At 43.1% G+C, this 24662-nt stretch overlaps 1 protein-coding gene across 1 annotated transcript in view; it reads right to left on the reverse strand.

Annotated features, from left to right (window-relative positions):
* FGD3 (FYVE, RhoGEF and PH domain containing 3) overlaps positions 1-19369 on the reverse strand; it is a 50031-nt gene extending 30662 nt beyond the window's left edge. Inside the window, exons 1-6 of the mRNA XM_009080722.1 lie at positions 19205-19369; positions 13338-13506; positions 11584-12181; positions 4881-4970; positions 3483-3619; positions 1655-1811 (exon numbers count right to left, since the gene is read on the reverse strand). Of these exons, the coding sequence (XP_009078970.1) occupies positions 1655-1811; positions 3483-3619; positions 4881-4970; positions 11584-12181; positions 13338-13506; positions 19205-19229 (1176 nt within the window). The 5' untranslated portion in view covers positions 19230-19369. The remainder of the gene's footprint in view (positions 1-1654; positions 1812-3482; positions 3620-4880; positions 4971-11583; positions 12182-13337; positions 13507-19204) is intronic.
* Positions 19370-24662: the final 5293 nt, after the last annotated feature.

Here is a 24662-nt window from a genome sequence, read left to right on the forward strand (position 1 = left end):
GTATTTTGGAAACAGACAGTGGCTTTTGAGAGCAGAGAGATAGGTCAGGTGAGTAGACCAAGTATTCTGGGTCAAATCTCTGCCTCCTGCAGCTATAGTCATTGACAGCAGGTGCTGTGAAGCAGCCATGGAATAACGTACCATGCAATCCTGTTATCAGTGAGCTTCAGAGTTGCATCTCCTGTCTGCATTGCTGGTGCCCACACTGCCTGTCAGAGCTCTGCTCAAGTACCAGCAGAACTGCTCAAGTACCAGCAGAACTGCCTGGGACAGGCACAGACTAACAGTGTGGTGGAAGTTTGGTGATGGGAAGAGACAGGTGAATTTTAGGGAGGACAGATGCCTGTGCTGTAGGAAAAACGGTCTCAAATGGGTGCACCCTGCAGAAGCCGTGTCCGTGGCTTGGCACAGGCTGAAAACAGCAAAACACAGGGCTGCTGTGTGGGCCCTTGTGGGAGCAGGCAAAAAAAGGGGCAAGAAAAGGCCATGTGAAGCAGAAGCCTGATAGGAAAGGACCTCTCAGTCCCTGCTTCTCCCAGCTTCTGTCTGAGTCACAGCCGCAGCCCTGACCCTCTGTGAAGGGCCTCTCATCTCCCAGCTTGCTGGGAGATTACTTGATTCCTGACAGCTGGCCTAGCCACAATTCTCCCATTTAAGGCAGGCAGCTCAGCTTAACCCCCTCCCTGCCAGCCCTCCCCTCCCAAAGGGCGATATCCACTTTCCCAGCACTGGTACAGGGATGCTCACAAGCTGGAGCCTGCTGCACCCCTTCAGCTGGCCCAGGGCCCGAGGGAGAGAGGTTTTATGGCTCCATCAGCATAAGCAGAGCTCTCTCCTCCCTTCCTCATGCAGCTTTTTGTATAAATTAAGAGAAAACACATGAAAATCCACGTTAAGCTTCCTCCTACGGAGCTGTGATCCTGAGAGCTCTGCACCACTTTGGGAGCCTCGGGAGAACCAGACCAACAGCAGATGCTATCAGTGATGTGTCCATACTCAAACACACCCACCTCAGAATGAAAATGTGGTTATTAAAAAGCAGTTAAAATTAGCAACGAGGAAGCCAAATAAAAAAAGAATCAGAACTGCTGTGCCAATGGCAAAGTTTCATGCTGGAAAATTTTCATTCTGTGACTTCTGATACTCCTCTTAAATCACAGAATCATGGCATAGTTTGGGTTGGAAGGGATCTTAAAGCTCAACTCAATCCTAAACCCCCACCATGGTCAGGGACACCTTCCGCTAGCCCGGGTTGCTCCAAGCCCCATCCAACCTGGCCTGGAACACCTCCAGGGATGGGACAGCCACAGCTTCTCTGGGCAATCTCTGCCAGTACCTCACCACCCTCACAGGGAAGAATTTCTTCCATATATCTAATCTAACCCTGCCCTCTGTCAGTTTAATGGACAAGGGGAAGAAGAGGATAGAGGAGAGAGAGGAGCAAGAGGAAAAACCACAAGTGGATAAAAGCTACATATGTGAAAAATCTGTGGCACAGCAAAAGAAAAGAACGGACTGCCACGAAAAGTGTGTACTTTTAGTATCAATGCAGTATTGTGGCTATAATACTGCATGTCATGCACTGGGAGATAAATAAATTCACACAAATGAATGAGGATATCTCCAAGCCCTATGATGCCAATTAACAACATACCTGTATGTTCTGAACAACATCTTTGAAGGGAGAGGACCTCTGCATACATGTGTTCACCATGTCCATTGCCCTGTCAAAGTTCTTCACATATTCTCCATACATCTTCAGAAAAGGAGCGAGTTTCTGTAGGATGTCTCCTAGCCGAGGGTTGACACTCCTATGTGACAGAGAAAACACAGCTCTAAGACTTCAACAGTTGACTCCCACATGCACCAGCACTTACACACGTGTGCAGTCAAGACATTTAGACTAAGTCTAATTCTAAGTAATCTATACAAGACTCTAGGTGAAACCTCAGACATTAATCCTGATGTACAAGGGATGATATTTCTGCACCCACTGTCACTCTCTTAACTGAAGATCAGATTCAAACTGACTAGGCATTGCTAAAGGAACATCTATAGACCTCTTCTGCCCAGCACAAAACCTCGTGGGAAAATTTACTTTTAAAAAATGTTTTCCACCACAGCCAAACATCTGAAAAGTTTTTAATGCAAAGATATGGTTCAGTTCAGCTAAGTAATCCCTGGGGGCCAGCCACATGTTTACCTAGAGACTCTCCCAGGCTGGAGCAACCATAGCCACACATCTCTCCCCCAAACTCATGGCCAGGCAGAGAGCCAGTGATTCTTCCCCCAGCCTGACCACACAAGACTTCTTTAGCCAGTTAACAAGCCTCTGTCCTCTTCTGATTCCTGGACTACCCAGTCTTCCTCCCCTTTATTACAGTTGTCCCTGCCAGCACAGGTCAGGCACAAAGGGGCAGAGACTCGTTTATTCCTTCTTGTCACTGATGAACTGCGTGAAGACTGGACTCAGCCAAGAGTGATGTGAGCTCTAGGCTTGTTCTGGTCATTTAGGGTACCTGGAAAGGTACAGTCAGCACTATCTGCATCTGCCACTGCAGGACACTGTACAGCCAATGTGTCATCTCAAATCCAGTTTCCCAGATCTGCCTTACGACTAACCTCAGTACCTATTCTGCATTTCTGCCTTACAGAATCATGGAATCATTAAGGTAGGAAAAGACATCCCAGATCATCAATTCCAACCTTCAACCAAAGTTTGAAGCCAAAATTTAATTGGTATTTGATCTTTTGTACTCACTGGGGGGAAAAAGAACAAAACACCAAAAAACCCAAAAGCCAACAAGCAAAAAAACTACACTTATTTTCTTAAACAAAGGACATATACACTTTAACCAGTAATATTTACTATATCCTAGCACAGAAAGCCAACAAATTGTGAGGCAAAAACTGATGCAACACTGTGGTGCTCAACAACAGAAGTGGTTGTGTAACAGACATAAGCAGACATATAGAGATGACATCATCTGTCCTATCTGTCCAGAGTTCCACTGGTTGGCTGCTATGATGCTAACCTTAACATTAAACTAAATTTTACATAACCATTCATTAAAGAAAACATGAAATGAAAATCCTCAACATGGCCTGCAAAGTCTAGCCTGTGACACAAGGATGCATGCTCCTTCTTTGAGAAGTAACCGTGGGGCCAAAACACTTCATCTATGGGTCTAACACCAGCAATTTCATAGTACTGCAATAATAGGAGAGTGGAATGCAGTAAGGAAAACAGTTCTGGCAACACTTTGGATTGAAAAAATTCTTACAATGTATTCTGGAAATTTTGAGTGCTCAGGTCTATTCCTACAGTCAGAAATGCTTAAGAGACTCCATACTAGTGCATTAAATAGCTAATGTTTTAACTACTGCATTAAACAATTAAGACTCTGGAACCAGAGTAGGCCTTTGGGTTGCTCTAGTTTCTTGAAAATGTATTTTTAAAATCATTTTAATGAGTTACCCACCATTCTTGTGTAATTCTTGTCTTAAGCTCAGGAAGAAGAAATTGTCCATGGAAACAATAGATGGAAGAAATATTTGAGAAGATGCCTGTTATCACTTCAGATGAAATCCCTGCTTCGGACAACTTAGTGCAAAAAACCTGCAGAAGGCAACAAGACAGTATCAGCATTTAGTCACAAAATGCAATCCTAGACAAGCTGGCTTTAACTGCAGCTTTGTAAAGCTGACTGCTTAGAACAGAGCTACAGATTTTGATTTCTGGTAGTCAGCCCTTGGCATCTTTCAGGAGGTTCACAAAATGTAAGCCCCCTGTCTCTCAGGGTTAGATTTATCACTGTAGGCCATAGGCATAAATGAGGAAAATCCAAGTTGTAAATCAAGAAAAGATTGAAATGACTGAGAAGATCAGACATCTCATATTTGGGAGTGCATGCTGCAAAGCACATTCAGTCCCTCAAGAGCACTTACTGCTATTTACATGAAGCAAAATAAACCATGTGATTATTTTGCTTCACTGTAGGAAAAATTACACTGTACTGAACAAAAGTGAAGGACAGTCCCTAGATTTCTATGGCCTAGAAACAGTCTCTGCTCATCCCAAGCAAACACCTCAAGTCTTCCATCGAGCTCCTGAAGTCAGTGTGGAGGGCTCTCCAAGTCACAGCTTCTAACAACATTTCTTTTTCTTGTTTTTCTCCCCCACTTGTTTTTAACAACCACTTGGTTAGCAGTGTGTTTCATCCTCATTTTTATTTCTGTCCTGCACATTCATGGTTTTTTTCTTTGAGGTAATTATAGAAATGTCTGAACTGCAGAGTCAACTTAATATCTATGGGGAAGATAGTTCAGACTCACCACACCAGTTTTACTTCATCCCCATGTGTAAACATGATGGACAACAATTACAAAACACAGGTAAAACAACAGCTCTCTGTAAGCACAGGGCTGACCCACGTGGCCTGATTTTAGTAAAACTGCAACACCTTGCACATCAAAGAGCAGTCATGGATTTCTTAATATCCCAGTGACTCAGTGTCCCTGTGTTTTCCTCTCCCCATACACCCAGGGAGGAACCAAATGCTGACAGCGTCTGTATCTTGGGCTGCTGCTTTCCCATTCCTCTTTCTGCCATCCTAATCCTCTGGTTCCAGTTCAGGGAACTCTCTTGCCCAAAGCTCACCTCTGGGACTCACAGCACGCAGCCTGGCAGGCAAACTCCATCTCCCACCTACACCACTACACTAGTGGGCAACAGGTTAGGGGATGGGCACGCAGCCTGGCATGCAAACTCCATCTCCCACCTACACCACCACACTAGTGGGCAACAGGTTAGGGGATGGACAGGAGACACCACTGCTGCTCACTGCAAACAAAGGAGAGTTAATTCAAAATGGAATTACCTGGTCCAGGAGATGGAGTCTTTTAACATATGCTTCTTCCGTATGGAGCAGCTCATTGGCAATGTTGAATAGCTTTTGGGGCTCTGTACACTGAAAAACAAGTTACAAATGACACGATCCATCTGTACCTACACACCTAGGTTTCACCAACTGTTCTCTTTTCCATTTTGTCAGTGGTCAAATTCCCTGCCAGAAGAGGAGCCTGGAGTGAAGGAGGTTAACACATTTGAGAATCCACTCCATCTCTCATCACAGGATCAGTTTGCTCCAGAGACATTTTTAAAGCTATTTTCTGGAAGGGAAATTAGTAGTGCAGTCAGTGGCTGGTCAGGACATCACTTGAGTTCATTATGGTTTTATATAAAGAACCAGAAACAGCCTCTAAACCTGGAAATAAGTCTAGCCTATTTGGAAAAGAAGGCACCGGACTGTAAATCAACTGTTCTCCTTTTTGGACTCGGGTCCTGTGACTAAAAAGTAAACTAGAAACCAGACTTGTTTGGCCAGATTTCTCCCCTGGCCAGCACAGCATTACTCTCTGTGGCATATTTCTAAGATATTTGTGCAGCTTTAAACACAGGCCAATTCCCTGGAAAGAATTTTCAGCAATGTAACCCAAATCACTCAGTGAAGTCTTTCATTAAGCTCATTTTCAAAAATCAAATGAGAAAGAACTACTTAAAACCCCTAAATGCAGTTATAAAGCACTGACTTTAGGCACAGTTTAGCCAAAAGCTACATAGACTCTTGACTCTCTGAGTGCTTAAAAATACTTGAATTATTAGAACACAGACTTTAGCTCTCCAACAGCCTCTTTTTAAGGGTCTAGACTTTAAACGCCTTACATACATATAACCAAACCAATCCAGAATGGAGTGTTGGCTGGTTTGTGTTCAGGAGTGCAAACATGGAAAAGGGGCAGCAGAGATGACTAGATGTAGGGAAAAAAAAATCGGCTGGATAAAAAAAGGGACAACTGTGATGAAGGTAAGAGACGTAAGAATGATTCACAGAACAGAGACCATCAACTGGGAGCAATTAATCACTGTTTCTATGGGAAAACTAAAGGGCATCAAATAACATCACCAAGGTGCTGCTTCAGGAGCTGCTTCCTCAAGCAACACATCACTGCCGGCGGTAACCTTCACGCAGGTTCACAACAGGACCAGAGGACAACTGTGATGAAGGTAAGAGACGTAAGAATGATTCACAGAACAGAGACCATCAACTGGGAGCAATTAATCACTGTTTCTATGGGAAAACTAAAGGGCATCAAATAACATCACCAAGGTGCTGCTTCAGGAGCTGCTTCCTCAAGCAACACATCACTGCCGGCGGTAACCTTCACGCAGGTTCACAACAGGACCAGACAAATCCATGGAGGAAAAATCCAGCTGAAGCCTATTAAACACACGGGGCTGTTTCCAGTCCAGGAAGCACCCGGGCCCCAGCTCCAGTGCAGAAATCCCTGCCCTGAATGCCTGTCTCTGGGGCTCCTATTTGTGGCAGGGACTTGTAGACATTACACTGCAGGCCACCAACACGTTGTTCTTCAACATCACTTGCTTTGTTTCCAAACAAGAAAAATTTAAACACACACACACACACATATTTAGGCAAACTGCAGTACAACTGAAAGACCTCAGAGGCTTTTTAAAGCGAGCTATGAATCCAAACAAGCCAGAGCCACAGTTATCCTACATGGAATGAGGTACCACTTGGCATGAAGTGCCCACAGGTCCATCATCTAAGTACTACTTAAAGGAAAGCAAAGAGCCTTTCTGTATTTGAAGCATCATCAGGCTTCCTTTGAAGCAATTCCTCTCTTTCCAGGCAACCACACTGTGAGTGAAGCTTTGACATGGACTCTGCCTGTCCTGCTACTCAGATGATTTCAGGTCAACTCAAAGACTCTTTTAAGCTATTTTACCATGTTAGACAACATCTTGCTCTCCTTCTCCATGTGATATGTATTAATATTCAGGGGAAAAGAAATATCACAGCACAATGAAGTTTTGAAAATGTTACAAGCAAATAAAACTTATTACAGCTTACACTGAAGTGCACTGCTGACCAGTCAAACCCAGTAACAATGAGGATCCCTCACTGAGAAAGAATCTCTGACAGTTTTGCTGGGCACAGAGGAGCACCCGAATGCAAGGCACTGACATAACTAGCCTCACATCAGCCACCAAGAGCATCCTGCAAGTAGTCTGAATTCAGAATTTGAAAAATAATTATTTTCAACCAAATACATTTGTACTCAGAAGTAAATCTTTACATAGCACAGGCACTTTTTAACCTCATGACCTTCACCATCTGCAACTCAGTTTGTATTTCAAAAAAAACTTGCTGACATCTGCTTAAATACCAAACAAAGGCTGAACAGACTCACAGCTTGAGCTCAGCTCTACAGAGTGACTATCTTCAGTTGCTGTCTCTGCTAGAGGCAGATAAGCACATTTTTCAGACTAATTTGGAACACACTTGCTTCCAAAGGACAGAACATTTAAAATAAAACTGTAGATTAATTAAATGTGAAGCAGTCCCATTCTTCTAACCTCATTTTGTGCCATGGCAGGACAGCTTTAACAAAGCCTGAACCATCATTCAGTTCACTAGGAATGAGATATTTCATGGTCCATATTTCTAAAGAAAGCTAAAATAAATCTGCCAGCTCAGACACGGATTTTATTCTGCTTTGCCCAGTGCTCTTGCTGGCTGTTTGGCGCAGCCACAGCACACTGACTGTCCTGCACAGTCATACACTACAGTCATACACTACTGCAGAGGCTGAACGGAACAGTTTGGCTGGTGGGGTGACAAGAAAGATGAGAAAAGGGAAGAGGGAGGTGTTGAGTTCACAACACAGGAAGTTCACTCCAGTGCCTGAAGCAGCATGATGCTCTTTCACTTCTTTGTGGAAGATTCAGAAGTTCATTTCCAGCTGTAACTTGCTGTAAAATATTTTCAAGTAAAAGAAAACACCAGCCTGAAAACAAAGAGAACTAACTTCACATGAAGGCCAGATTCACACCTGGGGATGCATTTTCACCTCCAATACCCCAGTCACAGACACAGATTGGCACATGCTGGTCTGATTTGTGCAACTAAGTGGCCATGAATGCATCACTGCTTCCTGCTAACCTGCTCACCCACACAGCTGTGTGCCATGGGCACAGCTGGGCCAGGAATTCACAGCAGCAAAGACTGACCTGGCTACCACAAAAAGCAAATCTGAAATGAAAATTTAAAGTACATACAAAGCTTAATGCGAGAAAACCTGGGCAATATCCTGCAGCAACCATTTTTCATGCAACTGGTGTGCACAACCATATTCAGTCAGCAGCTCTCACAAGGGGCTTTCAGCAAATCTTGCAAGAGAATTGCTGGGATAGAGCTTAGGTGAAAACCATATATGATTATGCTTTAAAACTCCACCAGTCAGCCCTACAAAGAACACAGAAAGTCCCAGAAAGATTATAGACCACCTCCTACTCAAAAATGCAGAAAACAATATGGAAAAGTTATCCTGTGCTTGGTTGTCCTTGTTGCACTGAAATATCATTTTTCTTAAGATATTTAAAACAAGAGATGATGATGATAACATATTTGAATCTTCTTAACCATCATTATGAGTGAAACATTGACCTGTGTGCATTTTTTTCAGAATATAGGTGGAGATACCTCACCCAAAGGTCTGACTTGTAGGACTGCAGGTCAAGTATTCCAACACATTCTGGACAATGCAATCAGAAGTGAAACTCCAGCCATGTAGAGGCAGAATGGAAGCATGTGTCAGTGACTGCATGAGGCCCACATGGGGCACCACTGCTACTACTTACACAGCAGAAAGCAGGAGAGACAGAGAAAGGCATTTTTTTCAGTGATTACAAACAAGCACGTACTACTCTTAGTGAAAAATACCTAAATAAAAAGCTACAAAGCAATGTTATCCCTTCCAAAGCATTACTGCAGTGCTCCCAGGCAGACAGCAGAAGTCTTGGGTGTATGACTGCAGAGCACGACAGACCCCCAGTCTCACTTTCATGCTACTTCTTTTCTTTGTAACCACCTTTGTAACCATCAGTGTTAATGTGCCTCAGTTCCTGGAGCTCCTGACATTTTCTGAGACATTATCAAAACTAATAAGCTCCCCTTGTTCATTTTCATTTTGATAAGAGATAACTGGAAATCCCAGTAAGTCACTCCTGAGATTTTAAAACCTATTCCAATAATTTTGTGCTAATAGTGAGCCCTGTTAGACTGCTGCAGACTCCCAAAGGAAGCCCCATCACACTGTAGAGCTAAACCTAGACTAAATAAAAAATACCAGTTGTGTAGCAGGCAAGGTTACTTCCCCAGCCGTGGGCTGTGTGAAAGCTCAGAGGGAGGAAGGAGAGAGATCTGAAGTAGAAAATTACAGAAGAAAAACGCAAATGGGTTTTTTTAACTTATGTTTATTCACGAGCTTCACTTAACCTGATATCCTAGGAGTTACTGAGCCATCATTAAATCACTCTGCATCTGTATTTCTTATGCATCCTCCTCCAACTGCAACAACTTGCATATTTAATGAGAGCACTGGTTACCTCTGTGGTGCAGCTGCAAAGCCTGGTACTAGGGGTGGGAAGGGGCATGCAGGAAAAAGACACTGGCTCCCAACAAAAAGCTTTCTGGAGGAGCTGAGGTCTCTCCAGCTCTCAAGCCAGCAGCTGGTGCTGACTGAACTCTCCTCTCTTCCTTCAAGCAGGGCAGGCCCCCTGTTTTTTGGAAAATTATCAGTTTTGTCAAGGGTGATGTGAAATTCCAGACAAAGAATAACCATGAAACAGGTCATCTCTGAATCACACTGGGTCCCCTCACTGGAAGCTATGACCCTTCACCCCAACCCTGAGCCCATAGTGTCCCAAATCTCCAACAGAAGCAAAGGGGAGAGCAGGAAATGACTTCAAGTCGTGCCAGGGAAGGATATTAGGAAAAATTTCTTCATTGAAAGGGTGGTCAGGCATTGGAACAGGCTGCCCAGGGCAGTGGTGGACTCACTGGAAGTGTTCAAAAAACATCTGGATGTGGTTCTTAGGGACACGGTTTAGTGATGGCCCTGGCAGTGTTAGGGTAACAGTTGGACTCAATTATCTCAGAGGTCTTTTCCAACCTTAGTGATTCTGTGATTCTATGTGGACACCTAGCTCAGAAATTGGATTCACATGCCACATCCCCAGAAGAGGGCACAATCCTTACACTGAAGAAGAGGCAGTAGATCTCTCAGCCTTCCCCTTCCGCATGGCTGCAAAAACAGGGTGACAGGGTAGCTTGGTCAGCCTCAAAACTGCCTTTTGCAAGGGGAGATCAACTCAAAATGCAAGGGAGAACCTGCAGTGCGTCACATAAACGCACCTCAGGAAGAAGAGTAAAATAAAAACCAAAACAAACCAGTCTTCCTCTAGAGACCTCTCTCTCCTAAATTCACCAAGCATGCTCCAGAGAATTACAGAACTATAACTCTTTCTCACCAGCATTATTTCATACTATATGGACACTTAACTTAAGGGACAAGACTTAAACAGGGCCATCAAAGCTTTGATGTCTTACAAAACACTGGTATTTGTCAGCAAAGCACTTCTTAATCTTAATGGTAAAATGCCCATCTTGGGATCACCACAGTTGGTTTGATATACCATTCCTAGTCCAAACCATAAATTTAATTACCAGATTAAAGAATTTTTAATTTAATGCATTGTTTTCCAGGAGTTAGACTTTGATGACCCTTATGGGTTCCTTCCAACTCAGGTTATGCTATGATTCTCTGGTTTCTTGCTCATCATATTCTTTAAAACACCAAAAATCCACTATATTAACCTTACTAGCATGATGGCTGAGGGGGGCAAAGAAAACAAAACCCAAACACCCCAAATACAAACGAAAAAACCCCACCAAACAAGAAGTGGAACATTTTGCAATATTCTGTTGCAACGTGAAAAATCTAACCTATTCTATCAGCACTATTTCTAAAAATAACTGTTTTGATAAACATATAATCAAAGGAATCTGTCATTAATCTTACAGAGCTTACACACAACAGCCTGGGCTACATTATTCTAGAATCAAAGAAAATCTCTTCTAGCTACAGCTTCCTGAAGAGTAATTTGACATAACTACCCTCAAAACAACTTCTTTGCACTCAAGAACTAGTCACATCAATAAAAGCACAGGTTTGTGCAAAAAAAAAAAAAAAGGCATAAATTTTGTGTGAGACCAGATTTTGATCATGCCTGTCCTACTTGGATATGAAGCCCTGACCCTGCAAGATGCACTATCCCATTAGCCCTCTGAGTATCACAGAGCCCCACTGAAAAAACAACATGCTCTAACAAGCTGAACCTAGACAAACCCAGACAACAAACACAAAGTGTGAGCCTAGACCTACAAAAGGATTTAAATTTTAACAGCTTTCCTCTGGCTGTGATGGATTTTCTTATATGAAACCTTTTAAAGCAAGACTGGGAACCTTTTTAAAAGATACTATCAAGGTCAGGAACGAGTTAGGACCTGTGTCAAACAGGAAATAATACTGACTGTCTTGATCCTTTGACGTAAAACCAACTAACCAAATAACCCAAACAGCATATGAAAGTGATACAAGGGACCTCTGGCCAGAGCTGGGAACTGGTTTCAGAGAACTGCATAGGAACTTCCTTACCTTGTTTACATCCAAAAACTCTAGCTTTGGCAATTCTGCTGTCTCTTGCTCCTCGCTGCTTCCTTCATCAATGTCACTGTCCTCATCCTGCGTGGAGTCTCTCTTCTGCTCTGCAGAGGAAGGTTTGGTGCCCTTTTTGTCAGGTTCCATCTCCCCTGGGTTCCCAGCCACGCTGGGCTTCTTCTGCTCTGCCCCTTCTTCGCTGGGGAATGTTTCCCCAGCCACGCTACAAGAAGGACTGTCAATGCCACTGTCTCTGTTGGGAATTTTACCATTCCCGTTCAGTTCTGCAATTGAGTCTTTATTGCCAAGCTCTGCAGAGGGCTCTTTGCTCACAGTCACAGCAGTACAGTCTTCATGGCTTTTGTTATCACCTATGCTCAGCTCTTTAATTTTCATTATGTCTGTGTTAGTTAGATCCGTGCTGCATGGTACGTCGGGCTCAGCTTCGTCCGGTTCAGTCTTCTCATTTGTGGAAGAGCCGCTGGAAGCCACGGTGTCACAGTCACACGAGCTTGTCTGCTTGCATGAGTCCAGGCCAGGTTCCATCTTAAGAGCTAAATTTAGCTGGTTTCTTTGAAGAATATGTACAGGTTGCCTGCGGGTGAAAAGAAAGCAGCACAGTCATTCATATTAACACTGAAGAGGTTTCACTAGTGCCCCGAAAGAGAGGGTCTGATTGTCACTTGATTCAAGCTGTATTTCCTGCACCCCACTGACAATCCCAGGAGGCAGGTGTGTGCACATTGCAGTAAGAACCATCAACCAACAACATCCAACAAAAATACACCACCCCAAGTGTGTGCACACTGCAGTAAGAACCATCAACCAGCAACATCCAACAAAAATACACCACCCCAGCCCTAAATTCTATTGGAATGGCACCATCAAAATGTGGGGTCCTTTTGTGCTCCCCACATCACCTTGAAGAATAGTCTGATTTGAGGGTTTGGAGAGAGAGGAATCATCTTTTAAGAGAAGCATTTGGTGGTGGGCTCATTTAAACAGGAACTCGTGTTCTTCAACAGAACCAAGCCTTTGGGGCAAGGTGTTTTCTGCCACAGATGATGCACTGAAGCACAAGAAGGCACTACTTCTTCTCTTCAAAAGACACCAGGTTCACCCAGGTGGTAACACACTCCAAGGCACAATACTGTGCCTCTGTCTCCATCTCCCTCTTTACGAAAAGAAAAAAACCAACACTCAGCTCCATCAGGCAGATTTGGTCTTCAGAGAGTTTTCCTGTGCTTGCAAACTGAGCTGGTTTTACAGCAAAATACATATATTTTACCCCATCTAGTGTCTCTTATATACAAAGTTTCAGAGGAAATGGTGTTCTGATATTGTTTCATAGTACACTGCAACTTAACCCTCCCCCACCTCCCAGAAGCAAGGTCTGACATTTACTCTATCTTCAACAGAAAACTCAATTATTTTCTATCACAATAATCAAGTTCCTTTAATGCAATCCCCACATCAAGCCAGCTTACTCAAAGCAGACTCTGGGCCACTTGTCTTTGGTAAGGCAGAACTTTAAGAAATTCCACAGGTCCTAAGCTCCTTAAGCACAACCATATGTTACAAAGTAAAACTCACTGCTTTTATTAAAAAGATATTGTGTTCTCACTTCCAGTAGAAAACATCCCAAGAGGTCTTTCTATGTGATGATTACAGTTAATGTTTTCTATTGTTATATTCTAGGTTAAAAATGCAGCAAAGAGAGCTGAAAGCAGATCTTGCAAAGCCATATTTACCTAATGCTTTCAAATTTCTCAATGAGCGTGTTGACTCCTGCTGATAATGGTATTTCTTCCTCTCCAGGTGCTAAGCTCCTCGATGACTTGGGATCAGCTGGCAAAGGTCGAGATGGTGCAGGAGGAATTCTTTCCTGCCCAGGTTTGAGATGGACAGGCTTAGGAGGTACTAGTAAAAGAGAAGGGAAAAAACAGGAGGATTAATCTCCATCTTCTTTATCGTAAACTGGGAACAAAATCCAGACCGAGGTGTATGCATTCCTTCACAATCCTTCATAAACTGCACAGGTGCAGTCCCAAAGTACTGCCTACACCGAAGCAAGTTGCTAAAAACCTGTGGGCTTCTATCTCATGTTTCTACAGCTGCATTAGCCGTGCTACTGAGCCTGGCAGGGCACAGAACTGCACCACTGCTTCCTCATTACCAAACAGGATGCACAGCTAACACTTCGTGTTTGCAAGGGTGCTCACCATCTCGATTACACTAATGAGCTTCCCCTCCCAAGACTTCTCAAAACTCAGGCACTCTGTCGAATCTCTTATACTGGGGGGGAAAAAGCACAGGGTGGGGATGGGGGGGGGTGTGGTGGAACACAACCCAAAACAAACAACCAAAACCCAATCCCACCATGGATTTCAGTGCCTTGTGTTTGCTTGGTCAAAAACACCACAGGCAGAACATAATGGCTTTTCTTCCTCTCATTCTCCCTCCCCCCACTCTTCTGTGGCGTAGTCTTCACAAATTTCCTTCCTCTTTTGGTTCTACATTGAGATGCATACGATATAAATAAAACACGGGTTGTAAGAACGCACACATTCTGCTCCAGGACTCACAGAGAGGCTAAGGCACAGAGTTTAACACAGTATTTCAGAAAAAAGGGCATTAAAATGTAATGTCGTTTTTAAAAATTTATTCAGCCCTTCCATTGATTGCAGAGTAAATGGTTTATCATAGGCAAGCAGTAACCCATGGCAACAGGTTCCCGTGCTGTCATAGTTTCATACAGGGAAAGCAACTCCCACAGGCAGAGCTGACACTGGAAGGCAGGAAAACTGCCTATGGGATTGCTCCCAAAAGCACACACTGCTTGGAGCAGCACTGCCAAACGTCCTCTCCAGTCTAGACTATCCAAACAGTTGACACGTCAAATGAGGAAACTCCAACTATATGTTTTATTAAATAACATTGTCAAGAACAATTTCTTTCAAGCATTTCCCACTTTTAAATGGCTCACACGGCACATGTGATCAGCATTGTAACAGAGCTTGTGTTAGCAACTGTTCTGAATGCAATTTCAGGGTTACTTGCTCTAGGAGGCTAAACGGATGCATATGCACCCAAAAAGCCAATTCCTGTTGTCCCTATCCTACAGAAGGCTCTGTTTCTGTTCAGCCCAGATGCCCACCCTGCTCCAGTGGATGGGAGCTGCCACAGCAGTGCACAGACAACTGCTGTCTGAGGTTGGTGATGAAGTCCTGTTAAAGCATTCTGAAGCTCTGAGTATAGGTCAGATTCAAACTCCCTGCATTACTTAGTTTATTTCATCAGCACAAAAGAATAAAGTCTAGTCATTGAAGGGTCTCAGCTTTAAGTGGGCATTTCCTCTAAGAGGACTGATTTGCCCTATCTTCAAAACATCTGGAACTCCTATCTTAAAATAAAGTTGTTAAAATCTAATTTTGAAAACACCTTCACAAACCCTATCTTAATACATGAATAACAGGGAAGCAGGAAGATAAAATCCTCCTGCATATAAACGAGATGATGGAGCTCTGTGTTTTGTTCACCAGGTTTTCCTGGGCACACCATGTGATTAGTGAGTGCCTGGCCATGTTCCTCCTAGCCTAAAAACAAGTGTCCGTGCAGATGTCTGGCCCATCTAGCCAGAAAAGGCAACCTCTAGGCTCCTCAGTTACTGGTGCATAGAGCAGCAAGCAGACAGGCCAGAACCTACCCAACACACCCCATCAGGTGGCCTCAGTCCACAACATTAAAAGATTTACCACTAATACCATGGTGTTTACACTGGGTGTCACTGCTGCTCATGTAAACATTTGACATCCTTCCTGTTAGCAGATCACCTGAATCACCTAATACTACACACTCTGCACTGGACCAAAAGGAAGCAAGAAAACACTTGTTGGTTCTGAATTTTTAATTACTGAAGTAATGTTGAGAAATGGAGACAACATCACAGAAGCAAAGCCAGTGACTCTACGAAGAACTACTTACCAAGCAAACTTTCAGCCACACAAGATGTGGTTCAAGGCCAAGTGCACATGGGTCAGGGCAATCCCAAATACAGACTGGGCAGAGAATGGATTGAGGGGATCTTGGAACTTGGGGGTGTTGGTTGTTGAGATGTTAAACATTCTCTGGTCATTTGCACTGGTAGCCCTGAAACAAACTGTGTCCTGGGCTCATGCCCAGCAGTGGGGGTAGCAGGTGAGGGGAGCTTCACTGTGAGACCTCACCTGCAGTGCTGCCTTCAGCTCTGGGGCCCCCAACACAAGAAAGACATTAACCTGTTGCAACGAGTCCAGAGGAGGTCAGGAAGATGCCGCAAGGGCTGGAGAACCTTTGCTATGGAGACTGGATGGAAGAGCTGAGGGTGTTCAGCATGGAGAAGAGAAGGCTGTGGGAAGAACTCAGAGCCCCTTCCAGTGCCTAAAGGGGCCCCAAGAGAGATGGAGAGGGACTTTGCACAAGGGCCTGGAGGAACAGGACAAGGGGGAATGGCTTCCCACTGCCAAAGGCAGGGTTAAATTGGATATTGGGAAGAAATTCTTCCCTGTGAGGGTGCTGAAGCACTGGTATAGGTTGCCCAGAGGAGCTGTGGCTGCCCCATCCCTGGAAGTGTTCCAGGCCAGGTTGGATCTGGCTTAGAGCAACCTGGTCTAATGGAAGGTGTCCAGGCCCATAGCAGATGGGTTAGAAAGAGGTGAGCTTTAAGGTCCCTTTCAACCCAAACCATACTGGAATTCTATGATTCTTACTAAAATTAGAAGTTTTCTTTATGGAAATGCTTTACAGAGCATTTTCAGGTGGTGCTTGCAGGCTGAAACCACATGCTGGAATGGTATTTCCCCATCTGTCCTCCTGAAGGTTTTACATAGCAGCCCATGGCTATTTGGAGGAGGCAGAACCCAAGTCACAAAATTTTTGCTTCAGAAGGACCAAGTGAAATAAGAACCAGCAGGACAGAATTAGAAAAATGAAGGTCAAGGATAAAAAAGATGGGAGAAGGTACGGCCCAGGCTTGGCCCTGAATCCTTAAACCAGCTGGGAACACAGGCGCTTCCCTCACTGCCAAATGAGCACCTCAGCCTTTGCATTACTTCATTCCCCCAGGGCAAGAATTCCTCTCTCACAAGCAAACACTCAACACACATTTTTTTGTGACTGGATGGAGGCATTCCCATCCACCATCCCAGTGGTGGGGGACAGCATGACTCACTGGGAAAGCTGGGAAAAACTGAAGTGGTGTGAGTCACACTTGCAGATTTACTTACTTCAGTTAAGGTCCTCGACAAGAAGAGATCTAAAAAAATACAGATGCTGAAGCAGATTATGAAGGGTTATCTCCTGGGAAGAAAATATACTAAAAAAAAATAAAAATAAATGAGCCAAAAGCACAGCCTTGGGTGGAGGCAGACAGCTGCTTCTGGAGCCTCAGGTGGTGATGCCAGCACATCCCACCCAACAAATCAACAAGAAACAGGCTTTAATGAGGCAGCCACATGGCTCTAGGGAGAAAGCTCTGGGAAGAAAGGTTCTTGCATAAAAATACCAACAGAAAACTGAGGAAAGATTTATGTCTGCTGCAAGGAAATACACCACACTATCACAACTACTTTTTGTGAATATGACCACCAAGAAAAAGTAAGGATGTTTTACATTTAAAATTTCCCCTTTGCTACAGCCAATTTAATACAATTTATTTTTTTAACATTTGGTGTTTTCCTTTTCCTGGAGGGGCTTGAAGTGTTCTGCTTTCTTTACAGGGCATAAAACCCATGCAGTAACAGAAGATCAATGACAAGGGAGAAAAGCCATTTCAAACTTACAAAGCCAAAATAGTACTATCTTTTTTCTCTTCAGTTTTATTTCCTTCCTTGCAAAGTATCCTACATACTGTTCTCTCCTGTCATATGTCAGCTAATTGCAGATATTTTTAAAAGCAGTTTTATTATGAAGAACAAAAGTGAAATAATAAGATCATTATTTAAAATTAACCCAAAGAAGTGTCTCTCAGAAAGATGATTGGCACATCCATGACCAAGACTTGTCACCTGAATCTGTAGCTTTGGCTAAGCTGGCTCAACTTGATTTTTGACTGTTGAATACTGCCCAACAGTCCCATGGGAATTTTCATTGAGACTCCTGTTTCTTCTTGGACTCCTTTTACAGTGACATCAAGATGCACAACAAAATGAGTTCTGTCCAAAAAAGCATCAGCAAGAGTAACCAGTCAAGAAAGCATTTTTCCTTAGAGTGTTTATTTCACTTCTTTAACCACCTTCATCCTTTTCAGAACATGAACCAGCCAGTAAGATACACTGACTTCTGTTCTAAACTTATGCCTGTAATAGGAGAGAGCTTGTGGGGGTATGAGCAGCAGAAAAAAAGCAGTGATACCTGTCTTGAGACAGAAAGAGATCATCATCATCGACTTGGGTAAGTTTTAAGCATGATTTGAATAAGGCTAAGTAGGGTCTCTTCAACTTTTATGAAATACTCACATATAAACAACAGGTTATGTCCTCAGTGATTGGAAATCAGTGCCATGAGCACAAGAGCAAAGTATCTATACCAGCTGAATTCATTTCAGTTCTTACTGAACAGACACTTCTGATGTTCCTTTTTATTGTCAGTATTAACAACATTCATTAAACACTCACTAATTAAACCTGGACAATCAAGACCTCTAGGTGAAAGCTCCATAAATACACAGACCCTGTGAGATGTTTCAAGCATGAACTAGCAGATTAATTTAACATTTAAGGTCTACTTCCAGAAACAGAAAATACAGTACTTTCTTTGTTGTTGTTCAAACATCTCTCCATTTCTATGCTTTCTGCACCCCCAATTCCAGCAAGCCATTACAGACACAACTGCAGCCAGTTCTACATGCAGGGGGTAGTAGCAGTAGGGCACTTGGCAAACTGACATTACAAAGAAAGACCACATGTCATTTCACTGATGGAGAAATATGAAAACACTTTAGCCTCTTTCAAGAAATTTACTGCAGTCATTTTTTTAGAATTCAGAAGCCTGAGGAGAGCAGAAGACCAGCTGAAGACCAGCTGGAACATGCTTCTTCATGGCTCTTCTTCCACCATTCCTTGGGATTGTCACCTATTTGACCACAAGCTGGCAGGTCTGCATTAGTACCACAGCCCACACGTGATTGGTTTAGCTTCTAGTTCTCAGTTTTAAAATACATTCATTCCAGTTAGGCATTTCCTGTTGCCATGCACAGTTCTTACAATAAATGGAAAACAGACCAGGCTGAAACAATAAGACATTCTTACCTAAAATACTTCTTTGTCGAAAAAAAAATTAAAAATGTAAACACTATTACTAAATTCAACTCACACTTCACAGCAGCTTGAGGTATAACAACAGTACAGGAAATGTAAACTGACAAGTTAAGTAATTGGTTATTGCTGAATCAATTTCTTCTTGAAAGCTTCTCTAAGTGCTTATCTAACACTGGGAAAAACGAAGATAATAAAACCCTACCAGCTATACATTAGAACATAAAAATAGCTATTTTGCTGTGACTCAAAGCAATCATCTTAAAACATTACACTTCCTGTGCAACAAAAGCTTGGACAATTGCTGTAAGGACAAAGCCACTTGCCTTGAGGTTTCTGCAGAGGATGCATTTTGGCCAGCGGAGCTTTGGTTTTGGGCTTCCTTCCAGCCTGATGGAGACATTGCGCCGAGTTGATGTGCTGCAGTTCCCCACATGCTTCCAACACCGGATTGGAGTCAATGTGACATTTGATTTGAAAAGGAGAACAAGGGCAGCCTGATGGAAGGAGGAAAAAAAGTCTATTTATTTTGTTCTATTAATCCTGAAGAAAATCGTGCTACTTCTAGAAGCGTATCACTCATCCAAGTTCCTGAGGAAGTGGAGAGGGGTAGAAGAGGGGTGAGCCATTCACTCACAAGTTATTACACCCAATATATCCAGCCTTAATAATCCTGTCAAACTGGCTTCTTGGTAAAACAGGTGGACTTTTGGTAACCCTGTCTTTAATTCCTCATTTCTTTACTACAGACATCCAAATAGAAAGAGTAAATATAAAAGATAAAAACATTTCAAAAGGATTTCTCCAAACAGAAATACAAGTGCCCCAGCATACAACATTGTGGTACTTGGTAAAATACACCTAAGTTAGGAGGATTTAGAAATGTGTTCCATGTGACAGGAATGGTACAACAGCTGTTCCTTTAGATTTTATCACTCAAGCTGCATTTTACCCCTATTTATTACTCCTCCTTACATAAAATATTAACACTCCTTCAAAGGGCTCCAGTCTAGAAGATGCCATTAAGATGTGATCCAGTGGGAATGCAGAGAAAGAAGCCATTAATATGCTTGTTTGTCCTTTAATGTAACATTCTTGATTCATTTCTGTGGGGTCTGGAGAAACAAACCCAGGTATCTGTTTTCACAGAGTGGATACTGCAGTTTTCGATTTGGGGTTTTTTTGGACTTGTGACAAGCCTACAGCTACATGAAACCCTCACGTCAGCTTTACTAGTGTGTCATGAGAAGGTTAAAAAAGAGCTTAAAAAGGACTGTGGTTTAAAATTGCTGCATATGAACACATGAATATATACACTTCCGCAGTACTGAGAGGTGGAAAACATATCAGAGTTAGAAATTTGAACATGAAAGCATCAAAAAAATGGCAAAGAAAACATAACATTCTTTCCATATTCCAGTTTTAAAGTGGGCTAGCTGAATTTACCAGCATCTTGCTGGAGCACGAGATGACCGAAAGGATTCATCTAAAGGTGAAAAGCCAGACTTGGCCTTCCTGGGATGTCTTCGAGAACACGGTTTTAGCTTGGAAAATGCAGCCTACTCTTGGCCAGATTTCTATTAAGATCAAAACCCTGAAATGAAAAGCACCTCTATCCCGCATCAGCTAAATGATCCTGGGTTTATACTAATGGTATTAAGTCAGGATGTGACCTTTTGAATAAAGCCACTGAAATCTGAGCTGCACAGGCTGCTCGGGAAGATTAGCTGCAAGCTGCCCTCAAAATGCAGAAACTTCCACAGACGTATGGATTTTAAAAAAATAAAAGGCATAAAATATTAAAGTCAATTTTCCTGTCAAAAATAGATTCAGATGACTCAAATCTATTTACTGATCTCTGCCACCCAAACATACCCTGAATTCCCCATGTATCCTGACAGTTGCTGCTGTTGAAGCTTCATTAGCATCTCTACCAGAAAATCTGCTTTTCAGCAGATTTGAGACCAGCTATTAAAACATCCTTCCAGCTGAAAACAGGAAATTATAAGTACTGGGGTTTATTCAAATATAATTTCACTTATCAGGAAAATGTAGTGAAAGTAGAGTAGATTATTAGAGAGATTAATAGATTAATGCAAACCCATCATCACAGATGGAGCTTATGCAGATGTCTCAGCTCTGAGTACCAAGAACCCCCTGTGACAGCAGCACTGCCACCACAGGACAGCTTTTGAGGGGAAGGGCTAGGACTTCTTCCCTATTAACACACCTCAACACAGCCAGAAATTAAAATAGCGCACAAGGGAAAAGTTCAAATTCAAGAATGTTCAAAGGGCAGAAAACAGAGCTCAGTGCTCCAGCACATATTCACCAGTGTGTGACTGGAAGGCAATCCAGCAATGGTGTATTTTCCTAAAAAGTACTGCAGTGATCCAATTCTCCAGTAGACAAATCTGTGCACCTACCACAGCTCTAGAAGAGATGAAAAGACCCCTCTAACCCATGCTATGCTGTCTGATGACACAAGCATGGTACCGGTCTCATCTCTGGCAAGCACTGAAGCCCTGGGAGATGGACGTGACCACAGTCCCCTGCAGCAGCAGCAGGAGGAGAGTCACAGCTTCTCCTGCTGGGGGACCCTCAGCTGGACATCCTAAACTGAGCCCAGTCACCCCATGTTGACTTGGGATAAGGTACCAGTTACCCTAAGCAGTCCTCACTACTCTTCAACTACTGCCACAATAAATGGACTGTCCTGTTGGTATCCCTTTGTAAAGTTTCAAAAGGAATTAAAACCCAATTCCTTTTCCTTTCCTACTGAGATTCATCACTGTGAAACAGGTCTGACCACCTTACTTTCTTACTGATGAAAACAACAGCTAGTGCTTACTTGCTTGCCTTCAAGTGCCTGGCACCACCAGAAACCTCTTATGTCTAGGCTAAAAGCTCTTATGAGCTACTTATGGTACTGCAAAGTAGTGTTTTGATCCTTATTTCATAAATTCACATACAAGTTTTTCTCTTCAACTGCATAATCCTGTCAAACAATCAAGGCACAAGATCCTCCACTGGTAATTGCTCAACAAACACATCCACCTTGCCCAAAATTTGATTCCAAATGCTCTAGGATCCATGCTTAGAGGCATTTGTAGAGTAAATACTTTGTGAGGCCTTATGCTACTTCCCATCAAACAACAACTGATATTACAAAAATATTCATTGTCCTCTAAAAATACAGTATTTTATATCACCTTGTACATGGCATACACAGGTTAGTGCTGAAAATATGCTGCTATTCACCTACTGCTCATGCTTAACCCCCACGTTTACTGCTGGTGTATCCAAAGAGCAGGAGGGCACAAAGCAGAAAATAAAACTGATAAGCAGTAGGAAAGAAGAGGAACTTCAAAAGCCACAAATGTCTTAAACACCAAATGTGGTGCTGGCCCTAAATCAAGACAAATATGCATGGGTGAAGCCACAGAAGTGGCTTTCATTATTTTTTGTTTAATTTAAGCCAAGCTAGTTCTCTTCATCTCTGATGTGGCCCCTAAGGGCTGCTTTTTGCACACAAGTCAAAAATCCATTTTCCTTACATATTTTTTCAAGTGCTATAAAATGATTTGTGAAAACAAGATTGGCTAGATTATTTCACATGGAGTTCTCTGAAAGTAAAACCCACTGTCTGCCAAGGGCGCTCCAGGGTGCTCCTGGGAACGGGAAATGAGATGGACAACACAAATAAGATCCAGGCATAGCTCAGGTAACCACTCCCAAGAAGTCTGTAGTTCTGCCAGATACTTTCAGAGGTGGGAGCAGGTGATGAGTCCCCATTGCCTGCTCTCTTGCACCCACTAAACCAGCAGGACCAACACAGAACTACCTCCTCTTTGCTCTCTGGTCCAGTGCTGGATTAGGCAAACTCTTCCTAGACCAGATTAGCTGTAACTGCCATAGAGGCATTTGGGAACTGTACTGGTATGTGCAAATTGACAAAAAAAGGTCATTTGTGTCCAAACCTTATAGCAGGCTACTCACAATTAATTATTCCCAGAGAGCCTGGCTGACACTGACTTCACATCTCATCCCTGGTTACCTGTGACAGCTCGGGGCAGAGAGTCACACCTGTCTGGATGCAGAGTGTGCCAGCACCTCCCAGGCACACACAGCAGGCATCACTCCAAAAACCTGAGTATGCACTTCCAAAGTTGCAAAATCCTGCCACAAGACTCAGCTTTACTCTGCACAGTCCTTGTGCCTCTAACGTATTTAAGCTCAAGTACTTCACGGCTGGCTTGTGATTCTGCTCACATGAACAGTGCAGCTTACAGTTCCTCCATTCAAAACCAACCCAAGCAGAAAAGGACACAGATGATGCTTTCCAGTGGTAATTTTTTTGCATTGCATTAATAAAATAATAGGTATTTAAGGCTCCTATTCAGGTAAAACTTCTAACTTCTGATATGACTCAGCTGAGGTACAATTTGTATTTTTACTAAAATGGAAAATAGTTTCAGTGTTTCTGACAAAATTCAAAGCCACCAGGAAAATCATGGCACAGAGTCTCTCCCCTTATCCTCCCTAACTGTTTGCACCCAGATGAAAGCCTGTATTACTGACAATCTTCTCTTAGATGTCACCAACTTAAAGGTTATGACATATTTTTCTAGTAGACTACTCCACTGAGTGTAGTAGTAAAGAGACCAGTAGAACTCAAGCAGCTAAACTCTAGTTCTCAGGGTTTTCTCCTAACACACTTCAGATCTTGCACTTGGCACCCAGTCCCCATTAGCAGGGGTTAAAAAAATAATCCCAGTTTAAAATAAAAAATATCTTGGACATCTGCAATAGCAGCAAGAACCTAAAATGTATGACAAGCTCCTGGTTTGGCACATCCTACACTCGCTGATCCATGGGACTTCTCTTCCAGCCCCTTTAGAGGAAGAGATTTTGCAGTATTGTATTGAATGAAAGCAAGACTACAGCTCCTCAGGCTCCACAGGCACAACCTCAGCCAGGGAGCCCCCTCTGCTCCTCCTCAGGACAACCTTTCCTGCCATCTCAAGGGAAGAGAAAATAGTCTTAGATACTGTCAGAGTGCTGAGGCACTGGCACAGGTCACCCAGAGAAGCTGTGGCTGCCCTACACCTGGAAGTGTTCCGGCCCCGGTTGGATGGGTGTGGAGCAACCTGGGCTAGTGGAAGGTGTCCCTGCCCATGGCAGGGGGCTGGAACTGGATGAGCTTTAAGATCCTTCCAACCCAAACCATCCCGTGATTCTGTGATGATTCTATGACCAGTGACCAGTGGAATGGCTTTCCTACTCCTGTTGTCACTGCTGTCACCCCCAAGTTAAGCAAGCTCTGGGAGTCTCCAGTTTCCTAATCCTTTGGTGATTTAGGCTCTTTGCAACATCAGTGAAGTCAACAGCTCCATAAGCCCACTCAGTGGAATGTGAGCCATCAGGTCCAAATGTGGGAAGGCATTATAGTCCTCCAATCTTTCTTCAAGCATCTAAAAGTGGAACTATTCCAGATGGAAACTCCCTGTGGCACAACAGAAGTGCCTCCAGTAGCAGTGCCTTCATTTCTTATGTTGTTTTGTAATATGCATCATGCACATCAAATGGAAAAGCAACCATGGCCAGTCTGATTACAAACCTGTCTGCATGAAAGGAGCAGGAGCTTGGAAAACTGAGCACGTGCCCGTAACAGACCAGATTTAAAAATAATTTTTTAAACAACAAAATTCTCAGCTATTAACATGTAAGGCTACTTTGAAAGCTATTCCTTGCCTAGACATCTTAATAGACACCTTAACAGGA

This window comes from Acanthisitta chloris, unplaced genomic scaffold (genome assembly GCF_000695815.1).
Source record: "Acanthisitta chloris isolate BGI_N310 unplaced genomic scaffold, ASM69581v1 scaffold14578, whole genome shotgun sequence".
NCBI lineage: Eukaryota > Metazoa > Chordata > Aves > Passeriformes > Acanthisittidae > Acanthisitta > Acanthisitta chloris.